Source organism: Ailuropoda melanoleuca, chromosome 3 (genome assembly GCF_002007445.2).
Source record: "Ailuropoda melanoleuca isolate Jingjing chromosome 3, ASM200744v2, whole genome shotgun sequence".
NCBI classification, from domain to species: Eukaryota; Metazoa; Chordata; class Mammalia; order Carnivora; family Ursidae; genus Ailuropoda; species Ailuropoda melanoleuca.
Genome location: NC_048220.1, coordinates 50,994,933 through 51,014,764, shown reverse-complemented (window position 1 = coordinate 51,014,764; position 19,832 = coordinate 50,994,933). Strand labels below are relative to the sequence as shown.

The following is a 19,832-nucleotide window of genomic DNA, read 5'->3' as shown; positions in this document are numbered from 1 at the left end:
TAATGGCAAATCATTACCACTAAAATTCCATTATAATAATTCCACAAGGGATTTGCAGACATCATGGGAGAAGATTACAACTTTATTTTCACTAACTTTTAACGGAAATTTCACATTTTCTTTATTAATGTGAGAAAAATTATAGTAATTTTGTCAGTATCTGTGACCTTTTCACCAACAGAAATTACAGATACTGTCCCGTGACATTATTGGCATGTTGTAGGTATCTCAAAATATCACTAGCTGCTACTAGATTCTAATTTGTTAGTATAAACTCACACACATCTATACTAGTATACCTTAAATTTTTTAAATTATAAATTCTATGTAATTGGTTTCTTTCAGAATCATATGTATTTTGGTTTATACTTTTGAAAACATTGTTCTGAGGATTCTAAAAGTTTCACCAGATTTGCCCAGGAGCGCTTGAACCCTTGCATTACACAGGGCTGCACAGAACGTTTTTGTAGCATTAGAATTTTGTTTTGAGTCTGTTAATTATGTCTTTAAGTAATCTAAGATGAAAGAATTAATATCTAAATTTCTAAAGTGAAATCAAGTATTTCAGGCCCAATGGGGGGAAAAATGCATTATACTATCCTTTCTCTGCTGGGCTTCAGGCTCTCTTGGGTTATAAGGTTTTGTGTGATCTGCCTTCTTTTTAAACTTCATTTCTTACCAGAGTCCCTCCTCTCATTTTTGTGATCTCCAGTCATGTTGTACTTTCAGTGTCTTATCTAGGCCTGCTCTTTCCTGCTACAGATCTTTATATGTGCTTTTCTTGCTGTTCGGAATGTTCTTTCTTTTTCCCTTTGTTCATTCCATTTCATCCTTCTCTTGGCTCAGGTATTACTTCCTTGGAAACCTTCCCTGGCCTACCTGACTAGATTATTTCCTTTTATTATAGGCTTTCTTAACATGATGCACCTTTCTTGTTTATGGCTTGTTACAGTTGAAGTTTTATATTTCTCGTCTGATTATTTGGTTAATGTGAGCTCCACAAAGTTAAGAACCTATTCATCCTTACCATTGTATCTTCAGTGCCTCAAGTGGTGTTTGGTAAATCATAGGTGTTCATAAATATTTCATTGGTTGGCTGGTTACATGGATAAATGAATGAAAGTTTTAAATCATGGTTGCCCAATAGAAATATGTGAGTCACAAATACAAATCACATGTATAATTGAAAATTTTCTAGTAGCCGCATCAAAAAAGGAGAAATAAATGAGATTGATTTATTATATTTTATTTAACTTAATATATCCAAAATATTGTCATCCTAATAATACTGTCAGAAGAAATTATTACTGAGGTGCCTGGGTGGCTTAGTCAGTAAAGTATCTAACTCTTAGCTCAGGTCTTGATTTCTGGGTCATGAGTTCAAGCCTCATGTTGGGCTCTGCTGGGAGTGGAGCCTACTTAAAAAAAAAAAAAGAAATTACTACTAAGATATTTTACATTCTTTGTCTTCTACAAAGTCTTCAAAATCCAGTGTGTATTCTACACCTTACAGCTCATTATATTTCAAACTAGCCACACATAACTAATGACTACTATATTGGGCAGCACAGGTTTAGATGTCAAAGCACATTGAAAATAAATTCAGGGCTGTCTGCATCATGGTCCAGCCTTTTCCTCAGGGTAAATATTAAAATCGGGGTTTTGTTTATTCAGAAATCCCCAAAATTGAGGTAAAAATAAGAGACAAGATACCCAGAGGGCACATCAAGTCAATATGTTAAATGAAAAAAGTTGAAATGAATAGTGAATACTTGTAATTTGTTTTCCTGTATATTTCTGTCAACATTTGCATGTTAGGTTTACAAACAGAAAAGGAAAACAAAGTCTTGGGAAAGATGTTATGCAATTGGGAACAGTGAGATTATGCAAACTGACCTTGTCTGGTAATCTTTTCTTAGGTTCTGCTCTCTTAAAGTAAGTAACATTTTTATTAAGTGGCTCTTGTTATTTTAGCATCTTTTATTGTAGGGTGTCTGGGAAGGTTCTCTGGGAAAGTATTACTGTATTTTAATGAGTCTGACCACCAGCTTTAAGATGCACCTGTATTTTATATGTCATGTTGCCAGGTGTAGTTGATATCATTTGTAAGACACAGCCTTATTTCAGAGATGTAAAATTTGTGTGTGTGGCAGGGAGTTTTTTAATGGGTGAAATGAGGTATTTGAGTAGAAATCTCAAAGAGGAAAATGAATGTGGTAAGAGGTGACCTGGTGAGAAGGAGCAGCAGTTGTCAAGTACATCCAGGGCTAGTTGAAGGAACTTTTAAGGAGGCCTGTCTGACTGGAGGCCTGTATGGTTTATAGACAAGGGGAAAGTAGTAGGAAAAGTAGGCACAGAGGTGATCTTGGTTGTATAGAGCCTTGTGGGTCATTGTAAGGACTTTGACTTTTTATGCTGAGTGAGAAGGGAAATGATTGGAAGCTTGAGCAGTGGAGTGATTTAATCCTAGTAACAGGATCACTTTTGGCTGCTTTATTAAGAATAGATTGTAGGAGGGGCGCCTGGGTGGCACAGCGGTTAAGCGTCTGCCTTCGGCTCAGGGCGTGATCCCGGTGTTCTGGGATCGAGCCCCACATCAGGCTCCTCTGCTGGGAGCCTGCTTCTTCCTCTCCCACTCCCCCTGCTTGTGTTCCCTCTTTGCTGGCTGTCTCTATCTCTGTTGCAAAAATAAATAAAATCTTTAAAAAAAAATAGATTGTAGGAGGCAAGGATGAAAGCAGGAAGCCAAAATTAGGCAGACTTAGGTGGCTATGCAAATAATCCAGAGGAGAGATAGCAGTGGTTTGGATTGGAGTAATATTGGTGGAGATTATGAGATGTGATTGGTTTCCAGATTTATTTGGAAGGTATAGCTGATAAGGTTTGCAGAATTACTAATGGATGCCTCATATGATGTGAGAAAAATGAAGTTTCAGATTATTTCAGGTCTAAGCAATTGGTCATAACCATTTACGGAAATGTAGAAGCCTGCAAGAGAAGTTTGGTGAAGCAAACCATGTTTGGATGTGTTGAGATCTTAAGCATTCAGGAGAAGATAGAGAAGAGGCAATTAGGTAGAAGTTTGGAGGTTGGAGGAAGAGGCCTGGTTGAAATCATAAATTGTGTATGTTTGTGTGCACGTGAATGTACATGTGTCACATGGTATGTGTCTTTATAAATTTATCTTTTGATTCTCCTGTCATTGTTTCTTCAGAATTCCTTTTTTTCCCCTCCTGTGTGTTTAATCTTTGATTTTTAATATTAGTGATTTTGTCAACTGTTTGATGACATCATCTCCCTTTCACGATGGAATATAAAAAGAGATTAAGCAGCTGGCTTTCAGGGGACTCTTGTAAGGAAAGAGACAGCTCCTGTCTTTTTATAATTTTTAACTTTATTTTGGAATAATTTTATACAGAAAGTTGTAAGAATAATGTGATAACTTCTGTGAACACCTAGATTTAGCAATATTTTAACATTTCTTCTATGATTCTTTCTAGACACATGCCTTGTGTTTTTCCCTGCATCATTTGAGAGTAGTTTCCGTATATCATACCTCCTTTACTCTTAATACTTCAGTATATAATTTCCAAAAGCAAAGATACTCTCTTAGTAGATGTAACCATAATATAGCTGGCAAATTCAGGAAATTTCATATAGTAATACCTTTTTCTAATTTATAGTCTGTATTCCAGTTTCATCCATTGTTCAACAGTGTCCTGTATAGTATATTTTTCTTTCAGTACAAAATTTAGTCTAGAGCATGTATTGTATTTAGTTGTCATGTCTCTTTAGTTTCCTTTAATCTAGAACAATTAGTTCCTTAATTTTTCTTTGTCTAGTGTAACATTGCTATTTTTGAAAACTACAGGCCAGTTTTTTTCTAGAATGTTCTTCATTTGAGGTTTGATGTTTCTTTGTGATTTGATTCAGGTTATGCATTCTTGGCAGAATACACTAGAATGATGTGATGTACTTCTCAGGGTATCACATCAGAGGCACAGGTGTCTCTTTGCTCTTCTTTCCTTCCAACCCCTAGCCTATCAGCTTTTTTTTTTTTTTTTGTAAATGTCATAGTTAAGATTTGGAGGGAAAAAACATTGCATTAAGTTTGGTATGCTGCTTGCCACTAAAAATCCTCCAACTAATTCTCCTTGTTTTCATTCAATACTGAAACTTTCAGATTATTATATGATATTTCTGGTGGTATTCTTTTTTTTTTTTTAAACTTCTGAAATTCCACTTTATTTTATTTTATTTTTTTAAAGATTTTATTTATTTATTTATTTATTTGACACAGAGACAGCCAGTGAGAGAGAGACAAGCAGAGGGAGTGGGAGAGGAAGAAGCAGGCTCCCAGCAGAGGAGCCTGATGTGGGGCTCATCCCAGGACTTGGGGATTACGCCCTGAGCCGAAGGCAGACGCTTAACAACTGAGCCACCCAGGTGCCCCTCTGGTGGTATTCTTATAAGGAACGCATTTGCCAGAAAATTGAAATGTCTGCTTACCAGAGCATTTATTCCTTCCTATAAATTATGGTATGTTCACTGATAAATGACTCAGTGTCTTGGGGTGCTGATAGGATCTAGTTAATACATTTACATAGTAATGTTTTCATTCCCTAGACTGTGGGGACTTTCCCAAGATCACACCATTTATGTTAGATTCTGAATATAGTCAGTTGGCCTCCTTTAATGACTCTGTCATCAGCCTGCATGAGTGATGATATCTCATATCGTCCACTTTGAACATTTTGTTGGGTATCTTTTTATTTTAAAAACAACTTTTAATTTTGCAATAATTGTATTTTAAAGAAACTTGCAAAAACAGAGCACAGGGGTTTTATTTCTGAAAGTTGGCATTGGTACAACTCACAGATCTTATTCACATTTTACCACTTTTATGTGTACTCATTTGTGTATGTGTACATGTGTATGCATGCATGTGTGTGTATGTAGTTCTATACAGTTTTATAACTTTCATAGATTCTTGCAACCACCATTACAAATAAAATACAAAACTGTTTCATCAGCACGAAGAACCCTCATTCTACCCCTTTATAGTCATGCTATCTCTCTTCTTTCCCTCCAGGCTACTCTCTCATCCCTAACCCCTGCAACCACTAATCTTCTCATCATTTCTATAACTTTCTCGTTTTGAAAATTTTATATAAATGGAATCATACAGTGTTACCTTTTGGGATTGGCTTTTTTTCCTCAGCATGATTTCCTTAAGACCCACTAGGCTATTCAGTATATTGATAATTTGTTCCTTTTTATTGCTGAGTAGTATATGTATCACAGTTTGTGTACCATTCACCAGTTGAAGAACATTTGGATTTCTTCCATTTGGGGTCTGTTACAAATAAAGCTGTTATGAACACTGGTGTGCATGTTTTTGTGTGGATGGTAGTTTTCTGAATTTCAGTCTCCACATTCTATAAATAAATGTTTGTTTAGTGTAAGTCACTGTCCTAGGGCCTGGTTTATACTGGTGTGCTAAACAGGGCCTCTATTATATACAGTCCTTAATCACATATGGTTGTATAGGTACAATCTAAAGTGCTCTTAAGGCAACAGGCATGATTAGGATCACATTGTTCATGTGCTTTTGTAACCTCTTTATTTTCTTCCCACATATTAAGATGTCAAATTTCCAACCTTTGGAAATACTGTTTTTGAATGGATATCTAATACTGTATTATGAAATGAACATTTGCTATTTTTGGACTGCTTATTGCATCATCCAGAGGTCCACTCATGGAACCAGAAACCACTGTAGGTATTTCAGCAGAAAGTGTTCAGAGCTCAAAGAACAAAAGAAAAACATGTGGGTAGTGCATAGGTAATAACTGCAGAGACCAGCTTTTACAAATCCTAGGGCCAGAGGAACAAAGGGATGAAGTTGGGGTCATCAGAACGTATAAGTTGGGGAGAGAGCCCTGCAGAGTTGGAGTTGGATTTCTGAAGTGAAAGGGTTGCCCACTGGTGCCAATATCACAGGAGCCTTTTGGGACTGAGGCTTAAACCTCTGAGTTGAAAGGACTGCCTAATTAGTACTTTCCAAAGCTGAGGCTCAGACATCTGGAGAGGAATGCACTGTTTATCTGCTATTTCAGAAGCTTAGAGGAAACGCACCATGCAGCTGAGTCTCAGACATCTAGAAGCAAAATTATACCCAGTATAGTTGGTACTAATATCTCAGTAGTTTGAAGGGGAATGTTGTAGAGTCTACTTGACATATCTAATAAATGGACCTTGCACAGTTGATGCTGATATATCTGAGGTGGCTAGGTGAGGCTGTTTCAGGGAGTCGTAAAAGAGGCTGGAGACTGGAACTGATTGCCCCAGCCAGGACAAAGGACCTTTGCTGGACAGATGTTGATGGAAACAGTATATAGTCAAAAACACAAGTTGTTTTTTCTGCCTTCCTCCTAACTTCCAGTCTCCACCTAGCATGTTGCCCCTATTGACAGAACCTAACAAAGGAGGCTAGTAGAGGAAAATGTATTTTGTAGCATCCCAGTTGCAGTAGCATAAGACAGTATAAAAGGGTGGATTTAAGAGAGACAATATGATTAATAAGTGGCATGCTCATTATCAGATGAGCTTTTGAAGAATTCCCTACTATGGGTCTGAGGAGAAGGTTTTCCAAATGAATCTGCGAAAGCCAGGTTTTCATTTTCCCCTCTCACCCCAACATCCCTCCAGCCCATCAACTCCCATTAATTAGTATATGGGCATATGAGTTAGGCATAGATAATCATGCTGCTGATATGCTACCCTACCCCACATCTACAGCCTCTTGTCTCCACCAACCCTACCTTGATTTCATGAAGCAGGATCATAAAGAAAGGCAAAGACAGGGAACTTTTCTCAAGATAATTTTGGGAACTGCAGCATCCAGTTTCTAGTAGCAGCAGTGCCAGTAGTGGCGTCCAAGGTCCAGAAGAGGAAGAGGCCCTGTCCATACCAATGACACTTGTGGTATAGTCTCAGAATTCTCTTACTTAGTCTCCCCTGGCTCCTTTCCATTTTTTTTATCTCGTTTATTTATATTTCTTAGCTGTATGAGTTTCCTGATACCTTCAAAATAAACTCAAGTTAGCAAGAATCACTTTCTCTTACTTGTAATTTAGAGCACTGGTTGATGGATTTTATTGAAATCTGACAGGGTTTATTTAATTACTTCCTGGTTGAACAAAGAAATTTTAATATTTTGTGTTTATTTGTAAAAAAAAAAAAAAAGTTAGATGTTCTGCTTAGATAATTTTAAGTCTTTGACTTCCATGAGCTCTGGACAGGATATTTGGCAGTGAGTAGAATAAGGATGAAATCTCCATTGTGGTGGTACTGGGTGGCTAAAACTTTAACAGAAAAACCAGACAGGCATCTTTCTGACCAACAGAACCTGAGAAAGGTTCTGGTACAACCAGGGCTGATAGAAAATGAAGAGGGAATCCACAAAGGAGAAGCCAGAGAAAGGGAACTCAAAATTGTGTAAAAACTCTACCCAGATCTCTGCTTGACTTCTGAACCATCTATGTGTGAGGCAGATGAAAGTAGTCTGAAATGTGATTGGAATAACTGCCACCATGGCAGAGATGTGGGGAACTAAAACTCCTTTAAAGAACACCTGCCATTTTGTTTGTTTGTTTGTTTTTGTTTTTTTGTTTTGGTTTTTTTTAGTTGTAGGTACCAGGAGAAGGAATGCAATTAGTGAAGAGATAATACAGAAAAAAGGAGCTAGAGAAAGGGAACCCCAAATTCTGAATATAAAACTCTGCTCAAGTTTGTACCTGACCCCTCATTTGTGTGTGTTGCAGGCCAGAGTGAAAGTACTCTGAACTGAGATCCTAGCTGCTGCCCATTAAACACATGACAGAATTAGCAATTTGTGTCTGAGCATGTTAATTGCCTGCTGAAACAAAAACAGTATTTTTCAGAACAATATAACAAAATCCAGAGTCACCGCCTAACATTCGCAATGTTCAGGGTCAACTCAAAATTACTCAACATACAAAGAGCCAGGAAATCACAACACATTCTCAAGGGAAAAGACACAAACAAATGCCAAATTGAAGATGAACAAGATGTTAGAATTATCTGACAAGGATTTTAAAGAAGGTTTTATAAATAGGTGAGGTAAAAGAAAACAGGCTTGTAATGAATGAAAAGGTAGGCCATTTCAGCAAGAAAAAGAAAATATATAAAAAGAACTAATAGGAATTTTAGAACTGCAAAGAATGATATCTGAAATAAAAACCATTCATTCTCTGGGATTTATAGTAGATAAAGATGACGGAAAATAATCAGGATTTTGAAAATAGATCAAAAGAAGTCATTCTTAACCCAGTTTGGGGGTTTTTTTGTTTTTGTTTTAAATGAGCAAAATTAAATGGGTTTTTAGGAGTCTTGAGAGGAAAGAAAAGAAAGTGAAAAAAATATTTGAAGAAATTATAGTAAAACTTTTCAAAATTTGGTGAAGAATATAAGTTTACAGATTCAAGAAGCTCAGCAAACAACAGGACACACAGAAACCTAACATATCATAGTCAAACTGCTGAAAACCAAAGATAAACTTTTTTTTTTTTAAGATTTTTTTATTTATTTGACACAGAGAGAGCCAGCGAGAAAGGGAACACAAGCAGGGGGAGCGGGAGAGGAAGAAGCAGGCTCCCAGCGGAGCAGGGAGCCCGTTGCGGGGCTTGATCCCAGGACTCTGGGATCATGCCCTGAGCTGAAGGCAGACACTTAACGACGGAACCACCCACGTGCCCCCAAAGATAAAAAAATCTTGAACGTAACTAGAGATAATGACACATAAATGGGGAGATTCAAACTGCTGCTGTACACTTCTCGGTAAGATCATGGAGGCCAGAAGGTGGAATGAAAAAAAAAATTATCATTCCAGAATTCTGTATTCAGTGAAGATATTCTTCAAAAATGAAGTAAAATAAAAATACTTTTAGATAAAGGAAAACTAAGAGAACATGGGAAAGAAATGCTAATGGAACTTTTTCAGGCTGAAGAGAAGTATGCCCCAGAGGCAAACTGAGATCTTTAGGAACTAATGAAGAGTATCAGAAAAAGTGAATATATATGGGTAATTATAGGATTATTTTTTTCCCTTTTAATGCTTTTAAGATACAAAAAATCTGCATAAGCCAAGGTCTAAAAAACTGAGATTGCTACTGCCCCCTCCACCAAAAGAACACGCCCACATTGACTTCACGGGTGTGTTCTTTAATACAAAGAAATAGTCCCAATATCATACAAAGTCTTTCCAACACTTGTTAGTTGCCAGCATAACTGTGAAACCTAAACCTATTAAGGACATCACAAGAAAATTACAGCTCTATGGTGGACATAAATACCATATTCGTTAACAAAATATTAACAAATCAATATGTATATAAAAAGGTTTATGTATCACTTCTCAGCTTTTTGGCTGAGATAATGTGTAGTATCTGTTCTTACCATTTTAATGTCTGATAACATCCTCTATCCAAGGACAATATAGTAAATGGATTTTTGGAGCAGAGAGATGGAATAGGAGCTTGCTCCATCCATACAAGCATCGACCTTGTACCGTAGCATCTCCAGGAATGGTGCACCCCCTTGGGACGAAAGGAAAAAAAAAAAGGATTATATGTCATGATCAAATGGACTGTATCTCAGGAATTCAAGGTTAATTTAATGTTTTCAGTCAGTCACTGTAATTTGCCATTTTAACAAACTAAAGACAAAAATTCATAAATTTCAGTAGATGCAGAGCAAAAAAAAGCTTTTGACAAAATCAAGCATTCATTTAAATTGAAAAAAATTTCTTAGGGAACTAGAAGTAAAAAAGAAAATCAGCCTAATGGAGGGCATCTACAAAAAAACACAGTTTAACATCATACTTAGTGGTGAAATATTTTACACTATCTCCTAAGATTAAGGTCAGGGCAAGGATGTCTGCCCTTACCACTTCAACATTAACCTTGTTTTGAACATCCTAGTCATTTGAATATGGCGAGAAAAAAGATATAAAAAGGCATAAAGATCAGAAAGGCAGAAGAAAAACTATTTGCAGATGGCATCAATGTTTTGTAGATTCCTTAGGTATATTGTATTATTTAAACAGCTGGTAGAAGTACTAAGTGAATTTTGCACAACTGTGGAATATAAGGTTAATATACAATCATGTGATGTATTATATACTATAAGCAATAAGTTTTTTTTTTTAAGATTTTATTAATTTATTTGACAGAGACAGCCAGTGAGAGAGGGAACACAGGCAGGGGGAGTGAGAGAGGAAGAAGCAGGCTCCCAGCAAAGGAGCCTGATGTGGGGCTCGATCCCAGGACTCTGGGATCACACTCTCAGCCGAAGGCAGACACCTAACGACTGAGCCACCCAGGTGCCCCAGCAATAAGATTTTAAAAACAATTCCATGTACAGTAATATAAAAAACACAATACTTAGGAATCAGTCTCTGTCATTGTGCATTGTACGTGTATAATACAGGCTGAATGAGATTGCAGAGATAAAGAAGATGTGAATAACTGGAGAAATGTCCATGGATTGGAAGGGTCAATATTGTTAAGAGATCACACCGTCCCATATTAACCTGTGGAAAACTTGTGGAATTACTACAACCTGGTACTAAATCTGGAAATACATAGTAAATGCAAACTACCTAGATTATCCAAAGCAGTTTTTTAAAGGGAAGTAAAGTTTGAGGATTTAACATTACATGATTTCAAGACTATTAAGCAGCAATAATCTAACATTTTTGGAGTAACAATAGACATGTTTTTTTTTAAGCTTTTAAGTATTCTCTATACCCAACGTGGGACTTGAACTTACAACCCGCAGATCAAGAGTTGCATGCTCTACTGACTGAGCCAGCCACGTGCTCCCAAGAACAGACATTTAGATCAGTGGAGCAGAGTAGATTTCAAAAGTAAGCCCAAACAAGGATGTGGAGTAACTGGATTTTGATAGACTGCTGGTGAGAATGTAAAATGGTACAACCATTTTTGGCAATTCCTTAAATGTATACCTACTTTTTGAGTTAGGCATTCCACTCCTAGGTCAGAAGTGAAAATAGATATCCATACGAAGATGTGAATTTTCACAACAGAGGTTTTCAAAAGAACAAAAAGGTGGAAAAAAAATTTTCATCAACAGGTGAAAAAGCAAAATACGTTATATTCATTATAATTCTACTCAGCAATAAAAAGAATTACTGATAAGACACAACAAAATGTACATATATATATATCAAAATAGTTATACTGACTAAAACCACTGAGGCACAAGAGTACATACTGATTTCATTTACATAAATTTATTTAAAAATGCAAACTAATAAATAACAGGTGAAAGCAGATCCCTGATTTCTGGAAGGTGTTGTCAAAGGAAGGGATGTTATATAGAGAGGATGAGGGATCTTTAGAAGGGGTCATATAAATGAAAACCTTTCCATCTTGATTGTGGCAGTGATTCAAATGGATAAAGTTTACTGTATATTAATGATAAAGTTCGTTAAAAATGTGGTTGACTTTCTTTGAATTTCTAAGTCTTCTTAAATTCTGTCCACTGAGCTTAATCTTTTAGATATTCTTTTCATTCTACTCTTGCCTCCACCAGAGAAATCTCTTCTAAAGCACCCTGTCATAGTTTTCTAATGTAGACTTTTGCACCTTCTCCGTATCTCTGCTTCTGGCATTTTCCTTGTCGTCTTCCTGGGGAATCCCTTTGCTGCTGCTGTTCCTGGATCTCAAATGCTTCTTAATTCTCTTGGTTACCCTCTCATTCTGGTGACACATATCTACCAGATTTGAAACGTAAATTTTTATTTATCTTCATGCTTTAGAACTATCATTCTGATGAAGTGCCTGGGTGTATAACCCTTAAGTATCATTATTATATGCCTTATTTCTTGGACTGCTTAATTTTCTCGTAGAAGAATCTTCTAACAGGCGGAAGGGGAGAGAAGGAACAAGTGTGGGTGCTAGCTCTCTGGGAGTCAGATAGGGGAAAGAAATGAATACTTCGTTAATATGAATACTTCCGTATCTGCTTTTTTTTCCCTTTCCCCACACCCACTGCTGTGTAGGACTGTCCCTACTTCTTAAACCTGTCTGATGTCATCTTTCTGAGAGGTAAGGGTGGGGCCTCTAATATTGCACAGTGGTAGGTGAGTCGTCACCAGTGCTTGGGGTTACAGGGGTGTAGTTGCGTCTTTTAATGACTCTTGATCAATTTTGTTTTCAGCTACACCCTTGCATTTACCTTTATGACTACCTGATGCCTCCAGTTCCCTTGCTTTTCCATCATTGCATACAAATCATCTTGATTTCTTTTTTCTTGTAGATATTTAGTTTTCAGCTTTCTCGAGCCTGCTAATTCAATTACCACATTCCACTTTTACATCTTGTCAAGAGGTGCCTGGGTAGCTCAGTTGGTTAAGCATCTGACTTCGATCTCATGGTTCTGGGATGGAGCCCAGCATTGGGCTCCCTGCTCAGCGGGAGTCTGCTTGTCCCTCTCCCCCTCTCTCTGCCTCTCCTCCCGCTTGCGTGTGTGCACGCTCTCTCTCTCTCAAATAAATAAATACAATCATAAATAAATAAAGTTGGAAATTTTTCTTTATTTTTCTTTGTGGATTTATGCCTCTTGTTCGTATAAGGTTATTTTGATAGATAGTGGAAGCTTTGGACTGAATGTTTGTGTCCTCCCAAAATTCATTGTTGTAGCTTAATTTCTCATTGTGATTGTATTCAGAGGTGTGAGGCCTTTGGGAGATAATTGGGTTTAGATAAGATCATGAGAGTGAAGCCAACATGATGAACTTGGCACTCTTCTGAGGGGATGAGGAGACCAAAGAGCTCTCTGTCTGTTGTATGAGGATACAGCTAGAAGGCAGCCATCTGCAAACCAGGAAGAGGGTCCTCACAAACACCCTACCATGCTGACACTGTGATCTGGACTTGTAGCCTCCAGAACTGTGAGAAATTTCTGTTTAAGCTACCCAATGGTATTTTTGTTTTAGAAGCCCAAAGAACTGACTAAGATAAACCAACACAGTAGATACAAGTACCACTTCACCTTTTGATAAAATTTTTTGTCCCTAACAATGAATTTTGACAGGGTAAAGTACCCCTATATTTTCCTTTCTGTTGTTGGCTTTCTTCTATAGCATGCATTTTCAGTGAGGACACAACTTGGTTTTTGGGAGAGTAATCTGACTTGTGTTCATTGCAGTTGTGTTTGAATCAAGCAATTATCTGCTGTATGCTGGGGGATGTTGTGTGTGTGTTGACTCATGTTGTGAGTTTGGTTGTCTAGACTTCAGTATTCTCTGAAACATACCCTCTTAAGAAGTGTGTCATTTTCTTTGCCCTGTAGACGTAGCTTGCCTCATTTTTACACATTTTGGGAACTCAAGGCTTCTGTGTTTACGGACTGTGTATCACCTGACAATTGGTGCATTCCTCTTTTATGCCACCATCCTGTCAGATTGTTGATGGTAGAACTGACTACCTTTTGTACATTTTCTGTCCAGTATCATCTTTGTGTAAAAGTATAGAGATACTGCATCTCATAGTAACGGGTGACATTCAATTGAAGTTTTCAAATTCTTTAATTCCAGCTTTCTAGACTATCATTTTATTCTATTTCTGTGCAACTCTATCAAAAGCTTTACATTTTCCACATTTCTTTTTTTTTTTTTAAGATTTTATTTATTTATTCTACAGGGATAGAGACAGCCAGCGAGAGAGGAAACACAAGCATGGGGAGTGGGAGAGGAAGAAGCAGGCTCATAGCGGAGGAGCCTGATGTGGGGCTCGATCCCATAACGCTGGGATCACGCCCTGAGCCGAAGGCAGACGCTTAACCGCTGTGCCACCCAGGCGCCCCATTTTCCACGTTTCTGAACTTTGAAACAGGGAGAAGAGATCATAATTGGTATATTTGGCAGATTTAGAAGTTTGGCAGATTTTATGTACTGATTTTAGATTTTATTAAGTCACACATATCCAGAGGAAGCCTAGTGGTGGGCTTCTGTTTTCAGAAATATTTTAAATGTGGCACTCTACTCACTGGAAGATTGTGAGGTTTTGAAGATGTCAAAGAGGACAAAGTGTTTGCTGGAAAAACTAGTAAATTTTAAACTAATATTTTATTTTCTAAAGCTTTAATGAGGTTACTAAACAACAATACAAACTGTGCAACATTTTCAGGAATGGTAACTAGAAATATAATGAGAGTGATTATGAAGTGAAAGTTTAAAAACTTCTTGGCTATGACTGATCAGTTAAATTATTTACTTGGTTCTTCAGATATTGTATGTTCTTCGCTTCCTGCAAGGAACCTCTTTCAGTAACTGGATTCTATTCTTAAGGCTTGAATATTTGGCATTTCATTAAATTTATAGTCATTATTGTTTTGATGAGTGTTTAAGTGTTATCTGTTGTGTTTCTGTACTCATAATTACTGAAGGCAGGGTATGCATTCTTGTATTTTCCTTTTTCTTCTTTCTATTATATTCTACCTCCCACCATAGTCAGAACTATGATGTCGAGCACATTGTGATTCAGAAAATGCTTAACTTATATCCTTCAGCCAGGCAGAACCATGATTTGTTGTTTTAACCTTAAAAGAGAAACTGTTTCTTAATCAAAAATACACTGTGGAGTTACAGTGTTTTTGCTAAACAGATAAGGACATAAAAGATTGATGCTGTTAAAAGGAGGAAAGAATAAATAATAAATCTTGGAAGTGCAATATGTAGATTCAGTTCATCAAATAAGTTTATTATTACATTGACCAGAGAGGACTTTCTCCCCTCTGAGAATAAGATTATTCACAGGAGAAGAAATTGATTGACTGTCTATACTGTGGTAGAAGAGGTGGTATATGTGATACGATCCTGTCATATTTGAATTCATCTACTGAACAAAAATCAAGGATATAAAATATTCATTTTATATATTCTTATGAAGAATGTAAAAGACTGAACCAAATAATTGATATTCTCAGTAGGTGTTTACTTTTTGATGTAATCAGTTTCTTCTAACATAGGTCTGATGTAATGTTTATTTTATCTTTGCTTTTAATTGGAAGCTCTCCTGACTGTTATTATCAAAGACATTTAAAAAGTTAGAAGTTGAAATACTTTGAAGGAAATGTTAACATTATCTTGTGATAAAATGTAACAATATTTTATCACATTTAATGAACTACAACTATTCATGATGAGAATTTACTTTTGAATAATGGAGGCAGGGGAAAAAGTAATAAACACCTGCCCTAAAACTTATTTTGGTGGGTTTTTTTGTGCTTATGGTGACGTTCCCACTAGTTAAGCTAACTCAAAGCATTTGATGAAAATATGAGCTCTGTTTTTTGAAATATATTTATGAATCAACTCATTAGTAGTAATAGTTGGATGAAACTTTGTTTTTGGTAACTATGCTCTTGTGCTCTTTATCTGAGACATCTTCAAAAAAGTTATTTGAGTAGAAAAATAAAAATTTAACAGGAGTCTCCCCCCAGCCAGAATGGATATGTTCATGTTTTTGCTCTTGGGTATAACACTTCTAAGAATGTAATTAGCTTTGCTTTTCATTTTCTACTTTTTTCTCCACAGCCTCATGATTTTGATGAATGTCGATTTGATATTAGTGTAAATGATAGCGTTTGGTATCTTCGTGCTCAGGATCCAGATCACAGACAACAGTGGATAGATGCCATCGAACAGCACAAGGTAGGGGCTCCAATGTTTACCCATCCATGGAGGATTAGGCAAGAGACTGGTAGTAACTCCTTTAGATAAAGTTTTGAGATGTAACGTGTTATTAAAAAGTTGAACATTATTTGGGTGGTAAAGATTAAAGCAGTACATATATAAATTTTTGAAATAATTTTTTTCTAACTCTTGATTGCTCTAAGGAAATTTGTAATAATGAATATTTTCAATTGTTTTTTTTGGGAAGATCTAATTGGCTTTATTAAATGATTCATGAGTTGGGCAGCACTCCATCTAGCAAGTTGAGAGGCACACCAACAAGTGTTCTTCATTGTTAATTAAAACAAAATATGCCCTTTTTTTAATAAAACAAATCTCAATTTTTATACTTAGGATTTGCTTCATAGTGAATGCATTTTGTATGATCCGAATGAAAGGTTTTTGAAATAATATTGGACGTATAACCCTAATATTTAGAAGCTTCAGTGTTATTTTTTGTAGTCATCTGTAGCCATTTGGGTAATTTAATAGTGTAAACATTTGTAAATCATTTAATTTTTTTGAATAGGAAGCTATTTAATAATAAACCTTTAGAAAGTATTGCTTATATAAATGTATAAGCCAAGTTCTTGTTATTTAAAGCGTGAATAAAGGGTACGTGGTTGGCTCAGTCAGTTAAAGCATCTGCCTTCCGCTCAGGTCATGATCTCAATTCAAGGTCCTGGGTTGGAACCCTGCATGGGCTCCCTTCCTGCTCAGCGAGGAGTCTGCTGCTCCTTTTCCCTCTGCCCCCCCCCCCACCGCTCTCTCTCTCTGTCTGCCTCTCTCTCAAATGAATAAATAAAATGTTTAACGAAAAAACTAAATAAGTGGTATGTAGACTGAATAAACATGTGATATCAAATCTGCATTATTAGCTCTTTTAGTTGATTATGATAAAACAAGGAATAGGGAAATGTTTCAGTTCACAATACCATTCCTGAGTGTGACTTAAAAGAACTTTGTACTTACTCATTCATAGGCTTGTCTGTACTTGTTTGGGTTTCACGGAGTTGTAGTTGAAACACCTGTTTTGGTCATTTAGCAGGTGTAAAACATGTACCCACACAACACACACGTGGACACACACACACACACACACACACACACACACACACACGCAGTAAAACAAGAAAACCTAAACTACTTCAAAGTTGATAAGATCCCGTCCTTCCAGCTCATACAGTTCCATTTACAGTTACTTCCTCATTATACTGCTTGCCCTTAGGATAACATAAGACACTTGGAACAATGGGCCTTTTTCTCCTCTGATGTCATCACGTGGGCCTTCATTCCTTTTCTTGCTCTTAAGCCTTTGTTAGGGCTTCCCTTACAGGTTTTAGTAATTTTTAATATCTGAAAAAAGTTGGAGGTTTCTGTTCCTTCCTTCCCAGGTGGCCCTTTTACTCATTCTAATAACTGTGTCTCAATCTATTTAACATACACACACCCACATACACCAAAAGTTCTATCTTATAGGACTTCTTCAACAATAGTAATGTGGTGGTGGTGGTGGTAGTGGCAATGGCTAACATTTTTGAGGATTAATGTATGTCAGATATGGCAGTAAACATACTTTATCTCCTTTTACTCTCACAGTCTTATAAGGTTAACATTATTATCCTATTTTTATAGATGAAGGAATTGAGACAGGTTGAGTAATTTGTACAAGGTCAAATTGCTAATTAGCAAAGGAGCCAGCATTCAAACTCAGGTCTGTCTGAGCTGAGAACCAAAGCTTTTGGCCAACAAACACTTCTGCCATCCTCTAAGTGTGTATTTATGTGAAATATATTTTGTTGACTTAAACTGTTGGCCTTCTTGAATCACAATATTCCCATAGTTTTTGAATGTTCTTCATTTCTCTACTGTTTACTTTAGACAATAAGCTCCTTAAAGACTCAGATACACAACTTTGTAGGAATCAACAAAGCATTGGACACATAAATTTCCCAGTCGAAATAATTTACAGTATTTTTAAAAACGGATTTTATGGGGGAAATTTATGATTTTTGAAGTTTTTGTTTTTCCTTCAATCTTCATGTTTGATGTTAGAATGATTTCTGACAGAAATACAGTAGGTTCTATATTCTCTGTCTGTTCTTGTTTTTTCTCCTTCATATTCATTCCAAAATAATCACTAGAAGAAAAGTTTTAAAAAGTTGATTCTTTGATTTAAATGTTGGCATTATATTGAAAGTTGCATAATTCACTGTGACATTAGACAGTAGCCCCTGTGAAAGAAGGATATTCCTGAGGTCATTCTTAAATTCAAAGATTCTATTTTGACTTAAAATGTACCAAGGGACATATGTATACCAGACCACTAATTTTATTTTGAAATAGTGCGCTCACTTTATTGTGTGGAGTGCATTTGTATTCTGTATTTCTCCTTAAGATTTGAGATACTAATAAATAAACGATTTTTATTTTATTTTATTTTGAGAGAGAGGGAGAGAGAGAGCACGTAGGCGAGAGAGCTAGCAGGGGGGAAGGACAGAGGAAGAGAATGAGAATCTCAGGAGGCTCCACACCAAGTGGGCTCCATCTCATGACCCTGAGATCATGACCTGAGCTGAAATCAAGAGTCAGACCCTTAACCAACTCAACCACCCAGGCGCCCCTAAATAAATTATCTTTAAAGACAAGGTTTTTTATTGCTGTTTTTTTAATCTCTTGGCCTTCTCTCGTGTTGTCTTGAGGTCAGATGAGATGATGTTTGTAAAAATTATTTGAAAACTAAAAGCTGTATGAATATGAAGATTAAGTTGTTTTTATTTGGATTAAACATTTTTCTAATAGATGTGTCTGTGTGTTATCAAAGGGCCTCTGTGAGCATTTTTTGCATGATAAGCTTATCAAAGAAATGTGATAAGCTATCTGTTGATATTCTTATTTAGAATCATAGGATTATTTCTGGGATCTTCAATTGTAATAAATGTAATTTTGACTAAACAGAATTTCTTCTTACCATGAAAGAAATATAATTCCCCACCCCTCAAAACAACTAGCAAGAAGGCTCTCCTGGTACTAGCAGATTTAAGAATCATGTTGAAAAAGTTAGCTTTTTGGCTCTGACAGTTTGTGGTAATCATGACATTCCTTCATTTCCATAAGGGAGAATCTTAGTAGATTGAAATTTTGGTGATCATGGGCCATGCAGACTTTCCCCACATTTTGGAAATTATCCAAGACATGAGGAGTCATAGGAAGATACACAGTTATGGAGGAAGAATCCAAATAGTAATTATTATCAGTGTTTATTTTCTGTAATGGGAATCTGCAGGCAGTTGTTTTGTAATTTAATGCTTATAGATTTACTTGTATCCCTTTGTGAAGGCCCACTAATTCATATCTGAAACTCTGTTGAATACTTTCAGAAGAAAGGTTTATTATCAGCCTGAGAAGTTTAGGGATTTCTGAGGAAATGAGGTGGAAAACAATTTTTGAAAAGAAATTACGTATTTTGCTTGAAAAGAGATGGAGTATGAAAAAAGTTTCTTACCAAAATTTTCTTATGGTTGAGGAACCTAAATGATACCCAAGACTCACGTTGAACACCTCCTAAAAACTGTGGTGTTCTTTGCCATAATGAAATAATTTTTCCCATGCTGTCTCAGCGTCAACTTGATTTTGGTGCTTTTTCTTTATTTTTAAGAGCAGTTTCTGCTTATTTGACAACTTTAATTTCATTTGTCTTAAATTTGACATAAGCTTATTAGGAAACTTTTAAAATAGCTAGATGGCAGAAAATACTTGTTAGTTCTTAGCACTTCTTAAATATCAAGGTCATATAAAGTCATATTATCTCTGCTGTATTTGGTCAACTCTTAATACTGGAAAATGTTCTCAACAGATACTAGAGATTCTATACTTGTCTGCTTTATAAATGATTATCATATAAACTTAGCTTTGCATTTTGAGTCTGATTTACTTGGCAAAGACTTAAGAATGCAAATATAACTTTTTAACCACTGTTTTTGGTTTTGTTTTGTTTTTATTTATTTAAGTGATCTCTACACTCAGTGTGGGGCTTGAACTCATGACC

General features: G+C 36.2%; 1 protein-coding gene and 1 non-coding gene across 3 annotated transcripts in view; both read left to right on the top strand.

The window, feature by feature from the left end:
- Nucleotides 1–19,832, top strand: part of CERT1 (ceramide transporter 1) — a 100,844-nt gene that overhangs the window by 19,185 nt on the left and 61,827 nt on the right. For both annotated transcript variants that reach the window (XM_011222318.3, XM_011222317.3), the window contains exon 3: nt 15,647–15,763. In XM_011222318.3, the coding sequence (XP_011220620.1) occupies nt 15,647–15,763 (117 nt within the window). The remainder of the gene's footprint in view (nt 1–15,646; nt 15,764–19,832) is intronic.
- On the top strand, nt 9,432–9,622 carry LOC117801701. The gene has a single exon (XR_004624446.1). It is a non-coding gene; the product is annotated as a U2 spliceosomal RNA (small nuclear RNA).